Source organism: Cyrtonyx montezumae, unplaced genomic scaffold (genome assembly GCF_038088225.1).
Source record: "Cyrtonyx montezumae isolate F1298 unplaced genomic scaffold, pur_monq_1.0 scaffold_10, whole genome shotgun sequence".
In the NCBI taxonomy this organism is placed as follows: Eukaryota; Metazoa; Chordata; class Aves; order Galliformes; family Odontophoridae; genus Cyrtonyx; species Cyrtonyx montezumae.
The window spans coordinates 8,641,018-8,662,065 of record NW_027071826.1 but is presented as its reverse complement, the minus strand read 5'-3'; the positions used below and the strand labels follow the sequence as shown (position 1 = coordinate 8,662,065).

The following is a 21,048-nucleotide window of genomic DNA, read 5'->3' as shown; positions in this document are numbered from 1 at the left end:
AGAAGGAAACCTTTTGATCCAAGTTACTAAATGCTCTCTCATATTAACCTGTGTGGAGAGAGAGGTGGGATGTGAGAGTACGACACTGTCAGCAATGCCTTAAGTTCACTTACATTTAGAGTTGCAAGGTTGACCTTATCTCAGCAACCAGGAAGCAGATCAGCTTAGAAATTGTGGGTTAGAAATTTAGTGTTGTACATACACTCCGCACATAGAAATATAGCCCACTGTTATATGATTGCTAAGGACTCTATGGCCTTTGTTTATGTTATTTAAATTTTTTTTTTTTTTAGATTGCTCCCAGTATGAGATGCTGAAGGGGAAAATGAGCTTACTTTTTAAAGTATAGCTCAGGTATCAGAGTGAATCATGGAAAATAGGGAGAGTTGGTGGAAGGGGTATTGATGTTTTCATAGGTGAAGGTGTGGTTTGCATCCCTTTATACTGTGTATCTGAAACTTCTCCCATAGTGTTGGTTTTACAATTGTGGGGCAGGGTAACTATCCTTGGGACTCAGGCCCTCTTGGGGCTCAGATTACCACCTGAAAGCACAGTTCTTTTGATCCTTTGCCCCTCTAGGCTAAGCAGTTATTATTACAGCTCTCACAGGGAAACAAATCCATACTGGCCTTTGCTGACAATTGCAGTCAACAAGCAATAATAAAGAATGTTGGCCCAGACTTCACCTATACTAATCAGGGGTAGGTTTAAGACAAGCAGATTTCAGAGATAATTTGCAAATGATAATTCACAGAATTTACCTTTACTGGGTCTCAGGTTATCTCAAGGGCTGTTGCTGAGGTTAATTGCCTTCAAACTCCCAGAAGTTCTTTATGTAACTTCTGCGGAACTCTCTGAGAACATTTTGGGTTTATGCAATGTCTTTTTCAAAGTAATAAGGGTTCATAGACTATATGGAAAATGTATCATAAATGACACTGTAAGTGAAAAATATCTCCCTGTTTTTTACCCCAGCTCTTTACGTTTTCTATTCTCCCCTCTGAATTAGTTTCTTTGAGTTGTCCTTTTCTGTTCACCCGGTTCATGTCAACGTCTTTTGCTTAGTACATTTAAACTGTGTGTATTATCTGATTTGTTAATTCATGTATCCTACTCCTTCTAACATTAAAAATCACCTTACAGGAAAGGCTCTTAGTTTTTGGCTGGAGCTCAGAAATGTCATCCACTAGAGTAAGACTATATATCTAATCTAGGAGTGCCTTAATCAGGCTTCCATTGTTCTGCACTATGTTGGTTAAGGGTGGGCTCCAGCTGAATGATGCCTCACCATTTCAGAGGTGAAAAACTGAGGAACCAGATAAATTCAAATTGAGCTCAGACCTTAGTCAGCTGAAGGCAGATGGAGGAAAAGTATTTTACTGAGGTCTCTGTACCGCATGAAAGGAACTAATCTATGTGGTGGGATACAAATGTGGGTCACCCACTTGGATAAAATAAGATTGAATTTGGTACTTATTTTGGAAAACACTTTTGAGTTTAACATTTGCTCCTGAGGCTGAATACTCCAGTGAAGGCATGTCAGGGTTGTGGGAATGCAGGTAGCCACACTGCACAGTGAGAGCATCTCCTGTTTTGTGGTATGAGCAGCTGAGCATGTGGCAGATGTTGATGTTCTTTGTTACTTGCAATTGGAATCACTGAAAGACCCTAAGTGGCAGCTTCTGAAAGGAGTTTTAAAAAGCACCAGTATAAAATGTATCTAAGTTTCTGTTTGAGCACTTGGAAGAGAATTTATGATATAAAGATAAGAGTTCATAGGTGTTTCAAGTATTTCATATGTGTGTGTTTTTAATGGAATGGATTGCCACTTTACTGAACATAGTATAAAATTAGCTTTGTTAATTGAAAAAGATTTTTCACATTATTGCTAATGATGTGACACAGTTTTGTTAGAGATGGTGCATAAAATAGTGCTACTTGGAATGACATTAATGTATGCATTTAAATTCCTTCTTTTCCATTTACGTGCATTATTGATTTTATTTCATTGCTGGGGAGATAATGGATTTATAATTAGAATACAGTCACCGTAATCAATGATGAGATTATTAGACTTATAAATAGAACTTTAAAACTGCTATGAGGTAATTTCCCAGTGTAACGGAGGATCAATAATTAGAGGCTCACTTTGAATCTTAAAGCAGTACTTATAAGATTCAGGCATGAAACACTTCTAGACAAGTGAGTCTGTATAAATCATTATACAAATTGATGTGGTCTGTCATTTTGTGTAGTTGGTCTATTACTATTTTAGTTTGGTGCCCAACTGCTTATAAGTTAATTCCACTGGGTTCATACAGTTGGTAGTCTCTCAAAATTGGATGAGTTTGTTCTTTCCTGGTATCTACTTTGGAGGAAGCATTTGAACAGAGCCCGTTCTTGTATTTTTGATGCTGTAGGGCAAATATAATGGATCTGCTATTCAGAACCTCCAACTCATGCTTCTCAAAAGTAAGGGTGGTAATGTTGGTCAAGGTAGTCACAACTATTGTAGAAAGCTAGTGGAAAATCCAGGCAAGAGGGTTGCCTTATGATGGCTGGCTTTGAGTATGGCCTGAGTTTAGTTGATCTCTGTGGAGTAGCTCTGCAGATGAATCACATATTGCCTTCATTCTCAGCAGACTCTTCTGAAGACTCTGATGTTCTTATGGGGACCTATGGCACAACCTCCCATTACTAAGATAAGAAAGACCAGCGAGAAGATAGATGTAAGTGATAAGATGTGTTAGAAATATCCTACTGGGTCTGAGCTGAACCACGTCATGTTTAGGGTTGGATCCAGCAGTGGAGCTATTAATCGTACTTAGGGAGAGCTCTGGAGCCTAGCTATTTTGTGCAGTCTGCTCATAGTCCTCAGCATGCGCAGCTGGGGAGGTCTCAGGGGCTCATCTCTGTTTCCTTTAGTGTCTCTTTATAAGCCTGTCATCCAGGAATTTATCTAATGCCTTTCTGACCCTGCTGACAGTCTCTGCCTCCACATCCTATGTCAATGTGTTCCAAGAGTTCATTTACCTCTGTGCAAAGAAGTACTCTATGCCATCACTTTTAAACTTATACCCTATCAGTTTTATTGTCCATTGCTTGTCCCTCATAATACAGGAATAGGTGAACTGTAGTTCTTCATTCAGCATGTTCACTACCTCTGACTTTGCAGCCCTCAGTCAGATGCCTCTCAGCCTTCATCTCAGTGAACAATTGTCCCAGCCTTTGTCATATCTCCTCCTAAGACTGCTGCTTCATCCTCTTGCCCATTTGACAATGACTTGCTTATCTGTCATCCCCTAACTTCTGTCTTCAGATGCAGGACTAGGACTGCACTAAATGTGTGGACAGCCTCCTTCTTGTTTTCAGTACCCTGCTTTGTGATGCTCAAAATCTGGTAGTTTTTGTTTGCTATTACATCTTGAACCACAGATTTCAGAGAACTGCAATGACTCCTAGGTCTTCCCTGAGCTGTAAATGCCAGCTCTGAATTCAGTGTGCATAGAATGTCCCAAGCTGGAAAGGACTCACAAAGTTTATCAACTCCAACCTCTGGATCCACAGAGGACCAGCCAAAATCCAAACCTGAGAGCAGTGTCCAAATGCTCCCTGAGTTCCAACAGCTCAGGTCTGTGACCACTGCCCTGCGTAGCCTGTTCCATGTCCTTGGTCCTCTGGGGCAGACCCTTTCCCTAACCCCCACCTCACCCCCATCTATGTAGCCCTCCTTTGGACGCTGTCTAACAGCTTTATGTCCTTGTAATCTTGTGGCATCCATACTGCACCCATTGCCTGTGGTGAGGCCACACTGTGCAGAGCAGAGTAGAGCAATTTATCCCCTCGCTTGGTGGCAGTACGGGGCCTGATGTACCCCAGGATATCATTGGCCCTTTTGGCTTCCAGGGTACACTGTTGACTCCCATTGAACTTGTCATCAACCTGAACTCCCAGATTCCTTTCTGCAGGATTGCCTACAGTCTCTTGTTCCCCAGCTTGTAAATATAGCCAGGATCACCATAGCCCAGATGCAGAATCCACCATTTACTTTTGTTAAATTTTCTGTAATTGCTGACTGTCTAACCCTCTAATTTGCCAAGATCTCTCTGCAAGGCCTCTCCACCCTTGAGGGAGTCAACGACTCCTCCTAGTTTGGTATCATCTGTAAATTTACTTAGTATGCGTTGTTTAGGTGTGTCTTATGTTACTGATATGTGTGTCAAACCTCACTTGGCCCTTCTTTGCCCACTCATGTTTGGGAAGTTCTTCTGGAGTTTCTCATTGCTGGCATGGCATTTAACTTATCTGCCTGAAATGAAACATCTTTGGGACACCTGCAGAGAATCATGACTGTCCGTGCATCTGAGTCACAGAGTTTCAGTGTGGGGAGTAAGCAGTGAACCGCCACAAGGGAGAAAGAGCAGTACCTGCACATCTCCTGCCCTAATTTGAAAGGTTGGTGTCCTTCACCAATTATCGTATAGTCTGAACTGTCCCTTGGAAACTTAATGCTGCTTAATAAGCTTGATGGCGATCGGGCCATATACTCTAGATTCTGGTGTAATGAAGGCCCAGTTTTCTCTTCATGTAACTGTGACTTCAAGGTAGACACTAATCAGTGGATGCCTTGCACTTGGTAGCTGTCAGGCATATTAGTCCTGAGGGATGTTCTCTTTAAAGTAGTTGTGTGTAATATATGAACAGCTCAAGCATGATTGAAAAAGAAATTGGGTATGACAGTCTTTGGCCACCTTTGTCTTTTATTTGTTGACATTACATGTCAGCCACTAAAACAACATAATAATTGCAAAATAATGCAAAAAAAGGAGATGTAATTCTTGGAAACATTATGATTCCATTTTACAGAACAGAGAAAGTGAGACACAGTGAAACTTTGATTGAGTTGCCTGAAGATGTTGAAAGATTTTGTTGCAGTCTCAGGAAGATATGCAAGTTCTCCTTCAGAGATTTGTGTGTGTCCTGTGTTTGGCTGCTAGAGTCTCATCTGGCCTTTGGAATTCAGTCCTAATGGAAAAGCATTTGTCTTCTGGTAGAAAAACAAATCCTAAGCTAACGGAAATTTGCATTATTATGAGCTTGTTAATGAATTCCTTTGCTTGCTCATATCAGCCTCTGACAAAAAGCAGTGATTCAACCATATATTTGTCCATTTGAATAGACAGTTCATTTTTAATTTGGACCACAATGGTAAATTAAAACACCCTGAGCAGTATACAGCAATATTTTTTTGGCATTGAAAGCTGTAACTATTGTAATGTCAGCAGGGATGGTTCCAAGCAACATTCTCTGATGCTTGCCTGGAGGCATTAGAAGAAACAGTTCCTCTAGGCTGGCTGTTTTAAATTGATTGTACATGGAAGGGGCCTGATTTTGAGAGTGTGTATGTGCAGCAGGGTCTGTGCCCTTCCTGACCCTTTGGTGTCCTCCCATCTTTCCAAGTGGCGGGTTTACATGTGCAAATAGGAGAATAACATTTGTATGTTTGGTGGTCAGAGAGTTGTGAAGGAGGAAAAAAAGAATATTGCTTGCTGCTTCTTTCAGCACTGCTGTTTCATGCAGCTGAGATGTGAGGTCACCTGTATGGGTACTGAAGCTTCGGCTATGGTGAACTGAGTCAGAATGAGAGAGAATGTTGTCATTGCAAAGGTGTGAATGGGAGCAGGGGAGCAGCAGGTTCATCTGTACCCCCTGGCACCTTTTGCTTTCCGAGCCTTGCTGCAGCCTTCCTAGCCTGGGAATGTAGGCAGACTGAAGGAAGGAATGGACACTTCAGAGACAAAGAAGGCCAGCCCAAGGTCTGCCCACAATAAGTCTCTGGGACTGAGGAGCATGGTTTAGGTGAGATATGGGTCAGGGTGAGATCAGGAGCCCCTTGTCATAGGGGAACTTTCATCTCCATCTTTGTACTGTAAAAGGCATCAGCACTGGGAGCACATTGGGTGTCTACGCCCTGCAGTTGATGAGTGAGGACAGTCCATGAAACACAGTCTGCACATGATTTTGGGTAGTGAAGGTACAAAGCCTACGATAGTAATTCAGGTATTAGACCAACAAGTAAGAGCCCTGAAGTTGCCTTTGGATCTCCTACAGTATTTTCCTGTCTGACAGGCCTTTCTATTTATTTGTACTTTTCTGTGATTTTCCCCTTCTGCCTCATCTTTAAAGATAAAACGATAAGCCAGGCATTAGCAACTCTTGTAGCTGAAAACCCGTTTTTGGGGAAGGGATATTACACTCTGTTTGATTCATGCTGAACACACAATACTCATAAAAGTCTGAATGTAGAGGTTTAGGCGTTTTTGTTACCACTTTGCAGCTGCAGGTTATGAAATGACTACAGTAGTGTATTGTAGTTGTAAAATACCCTAGTTATTTTATAATGAACCCCAACAGAAAGTGGTAGTATAAAGTTTCTCCAGGACATGTTTCATTTCAACTGACGTATACTTCATGGTTAACTTTACGTCATGCTAGTCAACCTGAGAGGGAGACATTTCTCGTGGGAGGCATATGCTTGGGGGAAGGAGGGTTTATAGCATAAGCATTACCCAGGTAGAAGTTTTTAACAGTTCAATTTGCTGTGATGTTGTAGTCCGAAAGTGGAAAATAGTCAATTAAAGCAACTACTTAAATTCTGCCTTTTGTCCTGCAAGTCAAAAAGGGGCAAATACATCTTGGTGGTGGGAAAAAGAAAAATCCCAGGAGAGTATCAGGGCTGATGTTGATAGAGCTTCAACTGCAGTTAACTAGTGAAGTTGTGCTGAATGCATTCGTTTTGAGTCTGGTGTTCTGAAATACAGTATATTGAAGTGGCAGCACCTAGCTTGGCTTTTTTGGTTCTGTGGACAAAGGTCAGTGTCCAGAGAATGGAAATACTCAGAAAATTGAAAACATTTCAGCTTAGCACTTGGCTATGTACTTCAAACTTGTTAAGAGCTTGCTGTGGTTGTAATTGTCCTTTAGATGGAAATCACTTGACAGCATACTATGTACCTGGAAATTTAATCTATGTCCAGCTTCTCTATAGTGTGATTTTGGACAAGTCTGACTTGTTTATGCATGGACAGATGTTTCCTGCCATCTGGTCACAGCAGGGGACCCATGTGCTGGGAACTGGGGACGGCACAGGGGATGCCCTTGCCATACCCAGCACATCTCTGCAGCCTGAGGATGTCAGATCACCTCTGTCTCTCTCTGTCCTCGCCCTGAGCTTTCAGGAACTTGCACTGGGAGTAACCTGTGCCACAGTTAATTGTTGTGGCCTTGTCAGCCAGCCAAAATGCAGCACATCCAGTGCTGCTCCCACATACTCAGGATGGGCAGTGGGACCCCAACCAAAACCCTCTCATCACTGATGTGCTCAGACATTCAGTGTGCGTGAACCTGCAAAACACCTGGTGTGACGTTTTCAGCCCTTGCCTTTGCTACACTTACTGGCACCGGTCCCTGCGTGGCTTCAGAGAGAAAATAAAGGGAAGCCATACTATAGAGCAGTTTTGGAACTCCTTCCTTTGAGGATTGGCTTTTTTCCAGAGGGTTAATGGTTTTTATCACCCCCAGATTTTTCTTAGAAAATTAAAAAAACCCCACAAACTCATTAATCTCTGGATGGAGGCCTGTGACATTTAAAATATTCAGCAACACTTTATAGTGACAAGTTTGTGATTTCTGTGCTTGGTCGTGAGTGATTTATGAGAATGTAGCAAACAGAGAAGCACAGTTCCCTTTCAGCTGCATGCTGGAGTCTTTTCGCTGCGCAGACTTCTGTGCTTAAAAACATTCTGCAGAATTGCTCCGTCCCTTTAGAGAAATATTTTCTATATGCAGTCCCCGAAAGAGAATGGACTGAGATTAGGGTGAGGCATAAGATAATTCTCATGTTTAAATTAAAAACAAAGTCTACTCAGCTGTACGCTTCAGCATCTGTAGGAGACGCAATCTGAAGCAGGAGTGTGCAAGAGAGTCCCATTATCTCTGTTTAGTTTTCCTGCCTCAGGGCAAATGACTTGGACCTGAAAAATTTCCTCATATCTTAACTGGATTTTCCTGAATCAGTAACAGTCCTAGTGTGTGACTGCAAGGAGGGCTGTACCCATGGAGCTGTTCCTCCTAACACTTCTCTGTAGAAACATGGAATTCTTGGTTTGCTATTGTCCTCAGGTAGTCTGCTTTTTTTTTTTTTTTATTCCCCATTATCTATCTTCACTTTCCTGTGCTGGTCCCAGTGTGCTAAGGTGGTACAGCCTCAGACATTCAATTTTCCAGAAGTACTGGCACATAAATCTAAGAACACACTTGTGAGATTGCAGCCTGGAATCGCCTCAGGACATGTCCCCTTGGGCAGTTGTGTGCCTGTTTGGTCCCAATGGGCTGCTGCCTGGTTCCCACCAAAGCTGCAAACATTGTGAATGTGGAGCACAGAGCTGAAAAAAGGCAAAAAGGAAACATGACCATCAGTGTTTGACCGTGTGGCCATCTTCATTTGGAAAGTTAATGTGCACTCCCGATTTATTTATCTGTGCTGAAATACTGCTTTAGCTAGGGATGCTGGATGTGCCTGGAGGAAGCTTGACCCTGCCGTCCTTAACAGCTGAGATGTGGCTGTATGGTGGCGAGCTCAAAATGATTGGGCTAGAAAATGTTTTTACGTTGTATACCACAAACAGTCGTTAAAATTAATCCTAAACTTGGAAGAGCCTGTTTGGCTTTTTTTTTTTTTCTTCCACAGCTTCTTGGTGAGAATTAACATCAGTCTTCCTGCAATGTTTAAAATTGCTAATTGAGTAATTGAAGACTTAATGAGAAAGGTATGGATTGTCTTCTGTGCTAGGCTTCTGATGAATTTATCTTGCTTTTGTCTTTCACTTTTTCTTCTCTGCAAGAGTTAATGGCTTCCCATTGTCCTCATTCAATGTGAATTTCTTGCAAAGAACTGAGAAAAATTACCGTCGAATTTACCCAGAAATTGCAGTTTGAGTTTTTAAACGTGTGTAATGATACTGGGAATGGCAATTTACCAGCGTCCTGGGTTGTTCTACTTGTTCTATGATTCTGTGATGATCCAGCTTAGATATGTTGGCTAGAAAATGGGTGTTTGAAAAATATAAACCATCTGCTATCTGCAAAATGAGTTTAGATTGGGATGTTCTGAGTTAGGTGCCTGATATGTCCACAGGCATTGCACTCTTTTGGAAATGTAGTCTTTTACGTTCTCATAGAAATGAAAAAGTGGTGAAGAAAGTGTGTGTGTTATCTGTTGCTCATGTTTCTGTTGAACATGAATTGCTTTTATGGGAATTGACCTGTCAGAAGATGAGTGTTTACAAAGAAGCAAAACCTGATCTGGTTAACAGATTCCAGTCAGTTCTTATAAATCTGGCATACTTTCCTGTAAAATTCCCCGAAGTTTCCTGATAAATACAGTTTTTATCTTCAGCTTTATGTTATGCATAAGTTAAAGTATGATTGGTTAGAGACGTGCTGCTGCTTTAGTATTCTTTTTTCTATATTTTACTTAAATGTGATTTCTGTGTTTCAAAATCCTGCAGTTTAATGTTGTCCTGTTAAAAGTGAATGGAAAAATATGTGTACATCTTGGGAACTCAGCTTTAGCCTGCAATTTTTAATCTGAGACAGTGCACATGACAGAGGGTTGTGGTTGTCTTTCTGGCAGAACATAAGGGAATATTCAAACACTAATGCTAGGAGTGGCTGTTGGTGGGTTTTCCTTCCCTCTCATGCTGGCCTCTGAGCGTGCCAGTCCCTCAGCGTACCGGGCTTCAGAGTTTCCCATCCCTTCTCTCCAGGAACCAGTCTTGCTCCACCTTGCTTCATCACTTTGCTGTGTAACTCTACTTTCATAGCTCAAAATGCTTAATTAGGAGAAACCAAGGGTGAAGTGTAGCACTGTGTGCCAGTAACCATGCAGGGCAGCTTGGTGTTACAGCTGATGCAGCAGCTTAGGTCATAGATACTAAGTCCACCTTTTCCTCATTGGCATTTGATTGTTTCTGTGATGTTGTTGTGTGTTGTTCTTTTGGTTATTCTCTTATGTGTCTGATGCATGTCTTAATCCACAATTTGCAAAACTCTCCTCATTAGTAGCATTTTGCATCAGTTCAGGTAACTCTGAAGATGGCACATTTGGGTCTTTCCCAGCCAGCATACTTTTTGCTATGTGCCATATACTTTTCATGGCTGGCATGGGGTCAAGCCCATACACTTTTCCTTTCAATTAATCCATGCTCCTCAGGTACTTGCTTTATTTACCACCTCTTTACTCCATCGTTTAGTTTTAAGTAGCTAACCTTGTAAGCAGGTTTCATAATTTTCCAGTCATCTCATTCCCAGGCTGTCCATGTGTGATGGTTCAATGTCAGTAGCTCATGGCTGGTGTAGACAGACTTCATTTTCTGTGTGTATGTTGCTGGCATACCATTTTTTTGTGTCATCCTTGACCTCTAGCAGAGCTTGGTCTCCCGCATTACTAAGAAATCGAATCTTCTGGGACATCTGTATTACAAAGGGACGGATTTTTGTAGAAGGTTGTTTAAAGCTTCAAGTTAGGCTTACAGCACAAGTGACTGCACTAGGATTAAGTTAATTTGTTTGAATATTCCTATGTCTCAGCCTCAGATCTCTCCAGTGTGGCCTATGAAGTATTTTTTGTTGCCGAGTTGTTAGGTGAAGCATTTTGTCACCTCTCCTGTTATGATAACAATGTTAACCTTTGAAGTGCAGAAATTCTGAAGAGCTGAAAGCGCTTCCTTCTTGTTGACTTCTCTGGGAACTGGGAATTCAGCAGTAAGAACCTATGGGAACGAGTCCACGTGAAGCTCCAGACACTCAGTCAAGCACTGCGTGGTTGGCAGAGTTTTTCTGTGCTTGATACCTAATAACAGGGCTGCCTCAGTTCTTATGAGAACAACTCTATTTTTTCAGTGTATGAAAATGTTTATTGTGTTATGTGGTTGGGAAGGCCCTATTACCATGTTTATATATCTGCAGTTGTAAAACATGATCTATGGTAGCACAAAATTTAAAATTTGGTGGCATCCCAGGAAATACTTAATTGCATTTGTGCTTCATTACAAGACTGTCTCCTTTTCTCAAATTTAATTTAGCTAATTAGTTGGAAATGTCAAAGAAGTATTTCAGATGACAGAAATATCATATATTTTCACATGTGAAGCAATTAACTCTTTTGACAAATATTTATTGTGGTGTCATCTTTAATTAAATCTTCAGCACTTCTAGACGGAGAGCAGGTTCTCCTAAAAGGAGTCCTTCCCAGCACTGTCTTTGAATATTTGACTGGTGGGACTTAATTGAACTTGGTTCTGAAAGAGTTAGTTGCCTAGGAAGGATGGTATCGACATGACATAATTTTACAATACCAATGTCTGTCATTTTGTCAGAATTCCAAAACAGCCACCACCCTCCAAACTCAGTCTCAGATATCATGGATGCATTGTGCTGAAGAAGATGCAGCTCCTCGTGTTCTTCTGCTGCAACTGTTTATAGGAGACAAAAATGTACTTGTGCAGCTAAGATGGATAATGCAGCACAGCAGGGCTGTATACACATTTTAAAAATCATTTTTTTGTTCTATTTAGTTCCTGGAGTTATTCTTGTGGAAACCTGTTACAAATGTGACTCTTTGGTTAGTTCCTCTTAAACAGATAGGTCTTGTAGATGATGTGCCACTGAGAAATAATTTCTGACAGTTATAACTGAACCAGATAAACAGTTCTGCCAGCTCCCAAATAACACAGTAAAACAAAAGGGTTCTGCTTATCGTTTTCCATTTCTTCATGCCTGTCAAACTATTTAACTGTGCATTACCCATCACAAAAGGTCTCTGTGTTTTTCTGCTTGTCTGCTGCAGTCATGGCTTTTACCTTCTCTCTTGCAGGACCTTCTGTGGTATACTTGTCCAGCTGTATTGCTCCTCAGCTCATCTTTGTGTTCATCCTTGCACTCATTGAAAATACTGCATGAAACTGTTCCCTGTCATGGCCATTCAGCAAGTATATTAACCTGTATATTTCCTTTATTTCTTCTTCAGGCAGAAACAGCACCAGAAAGTGTCTGGGATGGTCCCAGCATTCAGGTCAGCTCAGGGCAGATCAATTCCGACCCCGCAGGACCCGGTGGTTCAGCAGCTTCCCAGAGCTTGGTGTCTCCAGCTGGAGTCTCGGCGAGTACCTCGGCTGCAGCTTCATTCTTCATAAGGTTTGTCACCTTTCTGTTTTCTGTAACTCCTTGTGAATTTTCAAATGGTTGTGAAATGTTCTTGAGTCCTTTTCTGTAGGTAGAAAGTGAAGTGTTTGGTACTGGTTGCTGAGAGGTAGAGTTGGTCACCTGTGGTCTTCCTACTGCCACTGATGAGCAGGGATGTGACAGTGACATCCCATTTCTCTGTCTGGAGACCTGAGCAGGAGCCTTAGTTGACCATAACCATAACATGCCTATTGGTGTTTAGCTAGTCCTTAATGGACATTTCTATCTGTAGCAAAACTGGTTTTCAGTGGGTTTCCTTGGAGTAGAAGCTAAAGTAACAACATTTTTATGCTCATATCAAAACTAAAAGAGGTTTTTATTTAGATTTTTATTCAGCAGCATGGTCACAGGTGCATATGTTTTTTTTCTTACTTTTTTTTCTCCCTATGGTTGGTAACAGGAGTTAAAACAGTTTAAGGCTTTTATAGCACTAGCATAGAACTTTTTTCCCTGTTCTTGGGTCTTATAATGAAAATAAACTGTTAGTTTTGTTTGTGAAACGTTTGTTGTAATTAGCACTGTTGACTAAATGCAATACGTTGTCAAGCAGATGGTATTTAAAACAACAAAATTCAGGGCTTTGTACTTGCATTCCAAACTCCTTTTTAAATGCAGAACTGAGCATGTTTTCAGACAATATTGAAAAAACGTATGTCTGTGAGTGGCATTAAAGTAAAATTTATGCATCGAGGATCCTTTTAATCTTGTATTTCTGTAAAAATTGTATTCTTTCCTTTCCCTTAATTATTTTTGCAACATTTGAAAAATGAATCCTAAATTATAATCTCAAGTCAAAAAGTGCTGATCCTCCTGAGTGCTGTTTTCAGAAGAATGTGGTACTATGAGTCTGAAGCATTAGGTACCTATGCCTCTGTACGTGAGAGGCACAGAAAGGTCTGTGCCAACTGTCGTGTGCGGAAACTCATGTTGTGGGTCTGTGCTGCAAGTTTAAAATCAACATTGAGAGATGTTGCTGACAGAGGATGAAGAGTTTTGTTGTAAGACAGTAATTTGAAGTTGGTGTGAGTGGAGAGGAAGGGGAGGGGAAAAGCTCAAACTTTTTTTTTTCCTTTTAGTTACCTAAATAAAGACAAATTAATCCTTTCCATGATAGCTAGAGTGACCAGTTGCACAAGTTTTATTCTAGTACTGGGGGTATGAACTGAAGTAGATTAATATATGTGCTTTAAGAAAATGTAGGTTATCTTTCACTGGAGAATCCAGAAAATAAAATAACCCATTTAGAATTGAGAGAAAGAAATTGGTGCCTGATAATCTGGGAAAAAAAAAGATCCTGAATCTTTTCCTCCCAGTGATGCTTCTGCCACTGGTCAGGAAAACACAGTTCTGGTTTTATTGTAAAAGAGGCAGGTCCTTGCTAATGGTTGTCATTGGTTTGATTCAAAGATTCTTGAAGTCTTCAGTCTTGAAGCAGGACTGAAACTGACATCACTGTGTATTGGATCAGGCCCTACTTGCTTCACATGAATCTGTCTTTGCCCTGAGTGAATCACAGTTTTATGGCTTTAGCAGCAATGTGCTAGCTAAAATGTTTTAAAATCCATTAGTACCTTGCTTATTCCCTGTGCGTTTTCTCTGTTCAAAATTCTCTTCAATTTTTTAACCAAACAATAGGGCTAGTAGATTTATTTATTTTATTTTTTTTCCACAAAGCACTTGTTACTTTTAGCAATGATCTGAATTAGTATTTCATAATCTTTAATCATATTGCTGATAAGTGCATTTCAGCATTCATTTCTCAGTCTTCTCAGAGCCCCTCTTAAGAGTTTTTTGATCCTTAAAAGCAAGCATTCAGGAAGCAAGTTCAGTTATGGCTGTGATTTAACATACAGTTTGAAATGCAGACAATCTGATGAAGGTAGGAGGAGAGAGAGTTCCAGTTTGGTCCCTGGCAGTCTTATATACATTGAACAAGTCCTCAAGTGGATACCATTGCCTAATCCTGGCCAGGCAGATCCATCCCTATCATCATTAACCTTCCTCTCCCACCGCTCCTCCTTTGCTTCTAATGCGTCCTGCTGTGAGAACCTGTGGATCAAATTGTCATTGCTGCATCCTTCTCTCATTGCTGAATTATGTAGCCCTTGGGAGGAAGAAGAGGAAGTCTTCAGGGATGAGAGAGAGTGAGAGGTGCAGGCAGAAACTGGGGAAGTAGTAGCTTATCCTGGGAGCACAAGTATTAGAATATCAACAGTTCCAGCAGTTTTTCTTCTGTCATGGTGGGATATCAGGATTGTTCAATCTAACCTTTCCACCCCTATCTCTTTTTCCCTTTGCACCACCCAACTTTGAGCTAGTGGTAGAAGGTCATCTCTCCCTTGCATCCTTTGTAGCAGCCTCTTCTTCACCATCCTTCATCTCTCATTCAGCTAAATCTCTCTCAGCAAGCACTTTGAGATAAAAGAGGAGTCGTAGCACTGGCAATATGCTGCTGTCCCCATTTGTCATATTTTCTGATTATTTTCCTATGATCTTTCTCTCTGTAGCCACTTAAATTCTGAAAGGCCAGTCTGCTATTTGAGTTATGCAGAGCCTGGAATATTTTTCCCCTGTTTGTGGCTGGAATAAATACAGCTAATATATGGAAGATTTTGCACGCAATCTGTTTTTTTTTCCTAAAGCATTGCCCACTTTCTGTCTTTCTATTGAGTATTTCAATCTTTTCAGGAGTCCTTTTTAAAAAGTGGCTATGGATGCGCCTTTTCCTTGGGAAGAGGGCTGTTTTGTCATAGAAATAAAGTAGCTAGGCAAAAATATGCATGTATATTAACTCTAAGTGTATGAGGGTGCAGGGTTAGTTACTTTAGAAGACAAAGCCTTTGTAGATTGCTTGTGGAAACTGTGTCTGTGATTTACTTAGCAGTGGAAACAGTAAATCATGAATAAAGGCTTCTAGTCTTGTTCTTCATGAAGCAGCATTAACTATGTTTGTACAGGTCCCAGCACAATTAGCTTTTGGGTTGTGACGTGGTTTGCTGGCAGCACATAAATGTATTTCAAATTAAACCTAGAATCTCTATTCAGTGAAATAGCACCCTTTGACTCCTGCTTGTGGGCTGGCTTGTACCTGTGAAGTTAAGACTGTGCAACTTTTTTGGTTTACTTGTTTGTTTTTCTCTCCAGTTTATTCCGCAGTGACAACCATAGTTTGTAAGGTCACAAATTCAGAAGGCAGTACAGCAATATTCATATCCTCATGTGGAAAAAAACTAATAGCTGCTGCAAAGTCTTTACCTCTTGATAAGAGGTACATGAGGTTAAAATGAATATCTGTAAGATGGTCTTTGCAGTGAATACATTGAGTTTGTTAAGTGGATGTGCAGTCCAAGTTTATGCATTCATCCAAAGCTCTTTTTCATTTGAATGTCATATTTAATTTCTTTAAGCTTAATTATGCTCTGCTTTTTGAAAAAATAAAAAAAGAAAAAAGAAAAACATTTTATTCATTACTAGAAATGCAGAGAGTCTAGTGAGGAAGTGCTAAGTATTCAAAATCAAAGCCAAATATTAGAACCGGCAGACAGAAGTGTATTAAGAAATTAAATCAGTTTTAAGCCTTTTTTCCTCACTCTGATCTGTCATAGAAGGAGAAAAAGCTTTGATTCACAGCAGACTGTGCCACACAAGCAAATTGCTAGACATTACTCAATGGTTGTGTTACTGAAGGACTGGAGGATTTAGCAGAAAATGCAGTTTCTCAGTAGGTCACTGTCAGAATAAGAATGCTGGAGTAAAAAGTGCAGCTCATCAACACTGGTGGTTGTGAAGAGGCTCCCAGTTGACCCTTACAGTGCAGGAGAAGTTATAAGTGGGCATTCCTCAGGTTTAAGTAAAATGCAAGTGGGCTTTGCCCATTCATGTGGACTGAGCCATGCCTTGCTGTAGTGCTTCACACTTTGTATGTGTTTCCAGTGCCTTTTTCTTTTCTTTTTCTTTTGTTTTCTTTCTTTCTTTCTTTCTTTCTTTTTTTTTTTTTTTTTTTTTGTATAAGCAACCTGAACAAACTTGAAATTATTGAGTGAAAATATGTGAGAAAGTTGTAGGACCCTTCTGCGGGCTGAATTCTCTTATGCTTTGAGCTAAGTAAATATTGACTGATTTTAGTAGAAAGCTGTAATAAGCAGTTGGATTTTGTCAGCCGGACACCTGGGAAAGAGTGGAGGTGTTGTATCCAAGAGTAGGAAGAAAGGCAGTGAGGAGAATGAGCATGCCCTTGGGAAGAGGTTAATTGCCTAAGAAAAAATACCACTCCCTTGAGAGAAGAATCAAGGCCCCCTGCAAACTGAAATCGTTGCTGTTAATGGGATTATTTTTGCCTGTTGGTGGTTGGTGACAGCCATGGCAGAGCTGTCTGTACCACCAAATGAGTTTTCATTCTTTTGGTTGTCTGGCCTTGGTATCCAGAGTGGGGATTTGAGCAGCAGTGAGGTAGCTAAAAGGAATCAAAGCTCTTTGGAGGAAACTGTGTATAAACCCAGCTGACCCTGAGTAAGACTGAACAGAAAACAAGCTGAATTACGTCTTAAATATTAATCATCTTATTTGATTGTTTTTATGGCTTTCCAGTCTGGCTTGGGCACGGCGTTGCACTTGCTGCTGTGAGACCATTGCCTTCGAAGCAGTGATGAATTACTCTTCCAAACACAGCACTCACAGTGCACTCCCTAGTTTCTAGGTCTCTAAATTATTTGCAGTGTTGCTGGGCTTCACTAGATTAAGACCAGTTAAGTTAATAAATCTGGAGAATCGCAATGGTGAATCACACCCATTATCTTTCCACTCAACGTCTTTCTGCATGTTTGGGAAAGCTGTGTCAATTTAGTCATGACATAAAACATTACATTATATGCTTTTTGCAAGCAGCTTTTCTTAGCAAGACATTAAGTACAGTCTCTGAGTAATGCAATTGAACATCTTAAGAATTAAAATAAGCACAGTCTTTTCCTAGATTCAGGATATTCCATCATATTGTAATGCCTGTGAGTTGTGGATTACAGAATCTAATTATTCACTAATGAGCAGTAATGGTACATATAAACTAAGGGTCACTATCCTATTACAGGCACCTGATGGTTCACTGATAAGCATTCGGTCATTAGATTGACCATAAAATATAGTCAATAATTGAGGTTAGTCATAGAGCAGACACCTTATCAGCACAAGGCATGGTGGGACAGCTTGTCAGTACTCTGTGTACTGATTGTGCTGTGACTGAGCATATGATTAGGGTATTGAAGCAGCCTGTATCTAATGAAACTGCAGGAAAGGCATAGCAATATTAGCACAACCACTAAATGACTAATGTGTTTTTGTTCCAAGCCTCAGACACTTCAATTAGTTCCAATAAACTCTGATCTAGTGTAGCGGTAGGCAGAGGATTCAGATATTTTGTGTACAAGCTTTCATTATGCTAGTCAAAATTTGTAATGTTTCTGGGACAGATGAAATCTGTATGGCTTTGAATGAAAAATGATGGAAATAATAAAGGCTGTCATTACCGTTTTTACTTCACTTTTTCAGTTTTATTTTTGCATTTTTAAAATTCAGAATACTTACAGAGACAATAGCTGCTGCCTGATTTAAAAGATGAAGCTGACAGTAGCAAATTAGATGTCTACTTGTTCTGCTTTAAGATTCACTCATGCAGTTCGTGTAGGCTTGTGCATATAGATCTAAACTTAGAGTGTGTTCCTTAGCATTTTGTACCATGTGGAGCATTAGTCAAATAGTCTACCTCTTGAAGGCTTTTGTAGAGGTATTGATTTTACTGTGCTTCAAACTGTTGCTGAGAAAATAACTGCAGAACCATTCTTTCATGATCTTTTTTTTTTTTTTTCCATGAGGATGCCTTAACTTTCATAAATTATTTAATACAGTGAAGGATGCAAAATGCCTTTTGTCTGTCTGAACTGCTGTTCAGGCGTCTGTGATGCGACCTTGGAAAGTAACCATAGAAACACGTTAAAAGCATCAACCGAAAATCAGTAGTTGGGTTTGACAGTGATGCAAATTCTGTGAAAGAAGATTATGATGTATTAGGAGCACTTGAGGCATATATTACTGCTAACCTGTTAAACCTGATTATTCCATGTCTGTCAGTACTTTCAGAATTTAATACAGGGAAAAAAAAAAGAACAAAAATAAAAAAGAAGAAACATACTTTTTTTTAAAGTTGCCGTGTTTAAGATGTTTCCAGCTAAATCACTTCACCCTGCCATCCTCTGTCCTTTTAAAAGCAAGAATTATATTTCTGCTAAGCTCATAACGTAGTTCACCAATTCTCTGTATTTAATAGCTGTAAACTTTTGCCCTGTACCCTGCTGGGATGTGCTGGTATTCTGGCTTTGTGCAGAGCAGGCACAATTTAAATCTCTTGGACAGTTGAAGTAGATGAGTGGGTTACAAGTAAGTAGTAGTTCACCAGAAGGTGAAGAAAACGTGTAACACTTGGAGTCTGAGCCAGATGTTTTAGTGCTGACCTGTGGTAGTCAGGCCAGTTTGTGAGGCTGCAACAGAAGCGCTTGTGATGATTGTGGGTAACTACAGTAAATTTTCAGTGAATCACAAGCCAGGGGAAGAAGCAGAGTCAGTTGTATCCTCGTTAAGGATCGTCTACATCTGAGAAGTCATATGCTGAAGTGCGTCAGAAAATTAAATTTAGATGAATTATCTGGGAAGGTGGAATCCCAGCTTTTCCTGGCCTTCCTGACAGACGTAGCCAAAGAGCTGTGCATTGTTTGTCTCCCCATCGTGGTGTCGTGGCAGTATCATGGGAGCTGTGAGGCTCTTCCGGGGACATAACAACTGACTGGCATTCATGCATCTCAGCAACCACTCAGAGTATCAGCCCCTCTTCGTTAAATCCCCACGGTGCCCCACTTTCTCTTGCTACCACCCGATCATTGTTGGAAGTCAGTTGGGAAGGTGGCTACGCAATCTGTAGCCTGGGGAAGAGAAACAGATATGCAGATGAAGTGAAGCATCCAGCTGTTTTAGGGTGTGTCAGATGTGTAATTCCCATCTTTTCCTCAGTGAATCTCTCTTCAGAATCTGGTGGGCTGGAGCAGCCTGGTCCCTGGACTGTTGCCCCACCACAGGGTACTGGAACTGTGATACCTTCCCAGACACCTTTTCCTTGCTGCATGGTTTCTTGTTGGATATTAAGAAAAGCTAATTCTCCAGAAGAGTGGTCAGGCAGTGACACAGGCTGCTGGTGGAGTAACTGTCTCTGGATTTGTTCCAGAAATGTGTAGATGTGATACCTAGGGACATGGTTTAGTGGAAAATATCGATGGTAGATGGACAGCTGAATTAGGTTATCTGAGAGGTCTTTTCCATCCTTAACAATTCTGTGATTCTAGGAAACCCTCATGCAGATGTGCAGGTGGAGATGGAGTGAGTGACACTGGGCGGACTGCCTTGTCCTGCTGGTGCCATGCTGTGACTGCTGGAATGTGGTTGCTAGCAGTCCCTGGTGTGAAAATGTGACCTGTGTATAGCCCAGTGCTATGCAGGGACAGGAGATGGGGCAGGGTGGGTAGCATTGTGTAGTATCTTATGTCATCTCGGGGCAGCTTAAGCTTTCCTAGTTGCTGTGGCAGCATAATAGTGCCTATAATTAAGGACAAACAAAATAGTGTATGCCTTAGGTATAGCCTGTTTAGCTTTCATGCATGATGAGGATGAATTAGAAGATAACACTGAATTTAGTAGGCTTTGTTCGTGCAGACAGAAATGATCTCAGAACGGTGTTTAAGAGCAAGACATCATTACTGGCATCATTGCTAATACTGCATCATACCATATACTGATAAAGCACTATGTAAATTAAGCCATGCTCCCTGCTATGAAGAGCTTGTCTGTGAAGACTTAGAGTAATAGGGAAGATAGCTGGGGACACAGAGCTGTGGTTCAGCAAAAAGAGGAGGTAAAGAAGCAGTGAGGTGAATATATTGTAATCAAGAGGATGTTCTAGGTCTTAACCCCTTCATATAAAAAACTGAATTAAGGCATAACAGAACACTTGCAGTGCTTCCTGCTGACCAGTTGCCTTAAAGTTCTTTTTCATGTGAGGCCATCCCTGGGAAGCCTCACATGAGCCTGCTTTGGCAGGGGGGTTGGACTAGATGATCTCTAGAGATCCCTTCCAACTCCTACAATTCTGTGATTCTGTGCAGGGCTTTTGTCAGCCCGAGTGCTTTGATGAATAATACGGGAGGTTTTGCAGCACCAGAGGCAGCCCCCTTACGAGATGAAATGACTTTTTGAGCTGCTTTAGGTGGCTCTGTGCAGACACTATCGCGGTGTTGGATTCGCTCTGTGTTCTGAGATGTTCATGATGCCCAGCTGGAAGAACAAAGCAGAATATCTTGAAACAAATGTGTTCACAAATGCATGGTAGGACAGAATTTGTGCCTTCAGAGCTGCCAAAGTTTGAATTTATAGAGACACAAGTGATTGATGGAATGTGCATGTGTGTGGTGTAAATGGTAAAAGGAGTTTTAAACTAGTGAGAAGTCTGAACTCCTGACTGGAGTCATGCAGATACTTCTTCTTTTGTCCTCTGATTCTCTGCTTTCCTGAACACAATATTTTATCCTCTAATTCAGGATTTTTTCTTATGTTCCTGTCTGTATTTTCTCATTTGTCCATAGCTGAATGCACCTCCCTATGCAGTTTACCTGAGCATGCCTATGGCCAAGAGGAACACTTCTCCCACCTTAC

The 21,048-nt window shown here is 40.8% G+C and overlaps 1 protein-coding gene across 1 annotated transcript in view; it reads left to right on the top strand.

Moving 5' to 3' along the window:
• The window catches only part of KIF26A (kinesin family member 26A), a 94,784-nt gene that overhangs the window by 35,421 nt on the left and 38,315 nt on the right, over positions 1–21,048 (top strand). The window contains exon 4 of the mRNA XM_065749518.1: positions 12,089–12,255. Within this exon, the coding sequence (XP_065605590.1) occupies positions 12,089–12,255 (167 nt within the window). The remainder of the gene's footprint in view (positions 1–12,088; positions 12,256–21,048) is intronic.